Source organism: Mandrillus leucophaeus, unplaced genomic scaffold, assembly GCF_000951045.1.
Source record: "Mandrillus leucophaeus isolate KB7577 unplaced genomic scaffold, Mleu.le_1.0 Scaffold634, whole genome shotgun sequence".
Taxonomy (NCBI): Eukaryota; Metazoa; Chordata; class Mammalia; order Primates; family Cercopithecidae; genus Mandrillus; species Mandrillus leucophaeus.
Window position 1 is genome coordinate 172,155 of NW_012106853.1, and position 4,106 is coordinate 176,260.

At 51.5% G+C, this 4,106-nt stretch overlaps 1 protein-coding gene across 1 annotated transcript in view; it reads right to left on the bottom strand.

The window, feature by feature from the left end:
- The window catches only part of ASMTL (acetylserotonin O-methyltransferase-like), a 55,716-nt gene that overhangs the window by 1,156 nt on the left and 50,454 nt on the right, over positions 1-4,106 (bottom strand). Inside the window, exon 10 of the mRNA XM_012000630.1 lies at positions 3,582-3,704. Coding sequence (XP_011856020.1) covers positions 3,582-3,704 — 123 coding nt within the window. The remainder of the gene's footprint in view (positions 1-3,581; positions 3,705-4,106) is intronic.

The window sequence follows — 4,106 nt, forward strand, 5'->3', positions numbered from 1 at the left end:
ATGATGGGCAGATGAATGGGTGGATGGATGCATGGATGAGATGGATGGGTGAACAGATGGTACATGATGGGCAGATGAATGGGTGGATGGATGCATGGATGAGATGGATGGGTGAACAGATGGTAGATGATGGGCAGATAGATGAATGGATGGATAGTTGGATGCATGGATGAGATGGATGGATAGACGAACAGATGGTAGATGGGCAGATGGATGGATGGATGCATGCATGGATGAGATGGATGGATAGATGAATAGATGGTAGATGATGGGTAGGTAGATGGATGGATGGATGCATGCATGGATGAGATGGATGGATAGATGAATAGATGGTAGATGGGCAGATAGATGAATGGATGGATAGATGGATGCATGGATGAGATGGATGGATAGATGAATAGATGGTAGATGATGGGCAGATAGGTGAATGGATGGATAGATGGATGCATGGATGAGATGGATGGATAGATGAATAGATGGTAGATGATGGGCAGATAGATGAATGGATGGATAGATGGATGCATGGATGAGATGGATGGATAGATGAATAGATGGTAGATGATCGGTAGGTAGATGAATGGATGGATAGATAATAAATGATAGACAGATGACAGATAGCTGACGGATCACTGTTAGAAGTCCAGGTGCAGTGGCTCACGCCTGTAATCCCAGCACTTTGGGAGGCTGAGGTGGGAGGATGATTTGAGCCCAGGAATTTCAAACCAACTCGAGCAACATAGTGAGATCTGGTCTCTATTTTATTTTATTTTTTAAAAAGGATTTTTTTTTTTTAAAGGATGATGATAGAAGTATAAAAAGAGAGGCAGGGTGAGGAGAGGGAGGAAGAGACAGAAGACAGATAAGGAAGGAAGGGGGAAAGGAGGAGAGAGGAGAAACAGACTGATGATAGATGAGATACATAAAAAGTCACAGAGAGGAGGAGACAGAGAGGAAGAGGGAGAGAAAGAGAGACAGAGAGAGGCCGGGTGCAGTGGCTCGAGCGTCTTTTAACCCCAGCATTTGGGGAGGCCAAGGCAGGAGGATCGCTTGAGCCCAGGAGTTTGGGAGTAGCCTGGGCAACATAGCAAGATCCCATCTCTACAAAAAAAAATTTTTAAAAACTAGCAGGGCATGGTAATATATGCCTGTACTCCCACGTACTGGGGAGGCTGAGGAGGGAAGATTGCTTGAGCTCAGGCGGTCAAGGCTGCAGTGAACTATGATGACACCATTGCCCTTCAGCCTGGGTGACAGAGGGAGACTCCCATCTCCACAGAAAACTTTTTGGTTATTTTTTTTTGAGACTCTCGCTCTGTCATCCAGGCTGGAGTGCAGTGGCGTGATCTCGGCTGACTGCAACCTCCACCTTCCGGGTTCAAGCGATTCTCCTGCCTCAGCCTCCTGAGTAGCTGGGAGTATAGGCGCCTGCCACCATGCCTAGCTAAGTTTTGTGTTTTTAGTAGAGATGGGGTTTCACCCTATTGCTCAGGCTGGTCTCGAACTCCTGACCTCGTAGCCTGCCGGCTTCGGCCTCCCAAGGTGCTGGGATGACAGGCGTGAGCCATGGCGCCCGGCCTCACAAAAAAAAACTTTTTAAAAAAATTAGCTGGGGCCGGGCGCGGTGGCTCAAGCCTGTAATCCCAGCACTTTGGGAGGCCGAGATGGGCGGATCACGAGGTCAGGAGATCGAGACCATCCTGGCTAACACGGTGAAACCCCGTCTCTACTAAAAATACAAAAATTAGCCAGGTGTGGTGGCAGGTGCCTGTAATCCCAGCTACTCGGGAGGCTGAGGCAGGAGGGTTACTGGAACCCGGGAGGCGGAGCTTGCAGTGAGCTGAGATCCGGCCACTGCACTGCAGCCTGGGTGACAGAGCGAGACTCCGTCTCAAAAAAAAAAAAGATAGATACACAGAGAAAGACAGGGAGAAAGAGGGAGAGGGAGAGAGAAAAGGATGGAAGTCTCTTGACCAGCTGAACCTATGGGGAGTCCTGTTTCACAGCGCAGGTGGCAGCCTCCTCCACCGCCCCCCCCCACCCCCGCCCAGCTCTGTAAGGTAATTAAGTGTTCTCTGCAAATATTCTAGGAATTCTCACTGCAGCAGCAACCTTGAACTCTGAGGGAGCCTGAGCGCCCACCAGATTCCCTCAGGGCCATGTCCTTCCATTGTGGAAATCCAATATCCCAGGAGCAGCCTGGGGGTACAGGAGAAACCTGATATGAAGGCTTTGAGCCGAGAGGGTGCATGCTGTGTGTGTGTGTGTATGTGTGTGTGCACCTGTGCCTGTGTATAAACACACAGGTTCGATCCAGCTGAGCCTTGAGCAACACGGCTCTAAACTGCCCTCACTCATGGATTTCCCTCTGCCTCGGCCACCCCTGGGACAGCAAGAGCAGCCCACGGCTTCCTCCTCCTCTGTAGCCTCCTCAGTGTGAAGACAACAAGAATGAAGACCTTTAGGATGAGCCACTTCAACTTCATAATGGTAAATATATTTTCTCTTTAGGATTTTCTTTTTTTTTTTTTTTTGAGATGGAGTCTCGCTCTGTTGCCCAGGCTGGAGTGCAGTGGTGCAGTCTCAGCTCACTGCAACCTCCGTCTCCAGGTTCCAGCGATTCTCCTGCCTCAGCCTCCCGAGTAGCTGGGATTACAGGCACCTGCCACCACACCTGGCTAATTTTTGTATTTTTAGTAGAGACGGGGTTTCACCATGTTGGCCAGGCTGGCCTCAAATCCGTGACCTCAGGTGATCTGCCCACCTTGGCCTCCCTAAGTGCGGGCATGATAGGTGTCAGTCACTGCACCTGACCACATTGGCCAACTTTAAATACAGCGGATTTATCCTCCACAATGTCGCAGGCCTCTCACCCAGACGCTGGACTTGCCAACCTCCAAAAATCACATAAGCCAGTTCTTTTTTTGCTGTTCTTTTTTTGATACAGAATCTCACTCTGTCACCCAGGCTGGAGTGTAGTGGCGCCATCTTGGCTCACTGCAATCTCCACCTCCTGGGTTCAAGCGATTCTCCTGCCTCAGCCTCCTAAGGACCCGGGATTACAGGCACCTGCCACCACGCCTGGCTAAGTTTTGTATTTTTAGTAGAGACGGGGTTTCACTATGTTGGCCAGGCGGGTCTCGAACTCCTGACCTCAAGTGATCCGCCTGCCTCAGCCTCCCAAAGTGCTGGCTAATTTTTGTTTTTGTTTTTGTTTTTGTTTTTTTTTGAGACGGAGTCTGCTGTCTCACCCAGGCTGGAGTGCAGTGGCCGGATCTCAGCTCACTGCAAGCTCCACCTCCCGGGTTTACGCCATTCTCCTGCGTCTGCGTCAGCCTCGCGAGTAGCTGGGACTACAGGCGCCGCCACCTCGCCCGGCTAGTTTTTTGTATTTTTTAGTAGAGACGGGGTTTCACCGTGTTGGCCAGGCGGGTCTTGAAATTCTGACCTCAGGTGATCCACCTGCCTCAGCCTCCCAAAGCGCTGGGATGACAGGTGTGAGCCACCGCGCCCGGCCTCCTTGTAAAACTTGAACCGAAAACTACGTCTTCACAAAAAAAGTGAACGTGACGACGGGCTCTCACCTGGCTTGCAGCTCTCGGCGACCTTGCTGAGTAACTTGTGGACTTTGTCGTCTGACCAGTCGTGCAGGATCCGGCACAGGACATACAGCTCAGCGCTGGGGAGGGGGTCCCTGAAAAAATCACCTGGTTTAAAGACAAAAGGCGACAGGTCCGTCAGGTATGGGAGAAGCAGTTCCTCCCCGGACAGATCCTCGGACGGCCACCCACATCCTAAATCAGGGATGGAGAAGAGAGGGGTGTGGGCAGGAGTGAGTATATCCCCATGGGGACTTGAACAGAGGAGCTGGTTAGCGATGCCACGGGCGTGCGGTTAGACTCCGGCCGAGAAAAGACCGGGCACGGCGGCTCACACCTGGAATCTCAGCAGTTTCGGAGCCTGAGGTAGGCAGATTGAGCTCAGCAGTTCGAGACCAGCCTGAGCAGCATGGCGAAGCCGTAGCTCTACTAAAAATACAAATTAGCTGGACGGGGGTAGTGGGCGCCTGTAATCCCAGCTACTCGGGAGGCTGAGGCAGGAGAATCGCT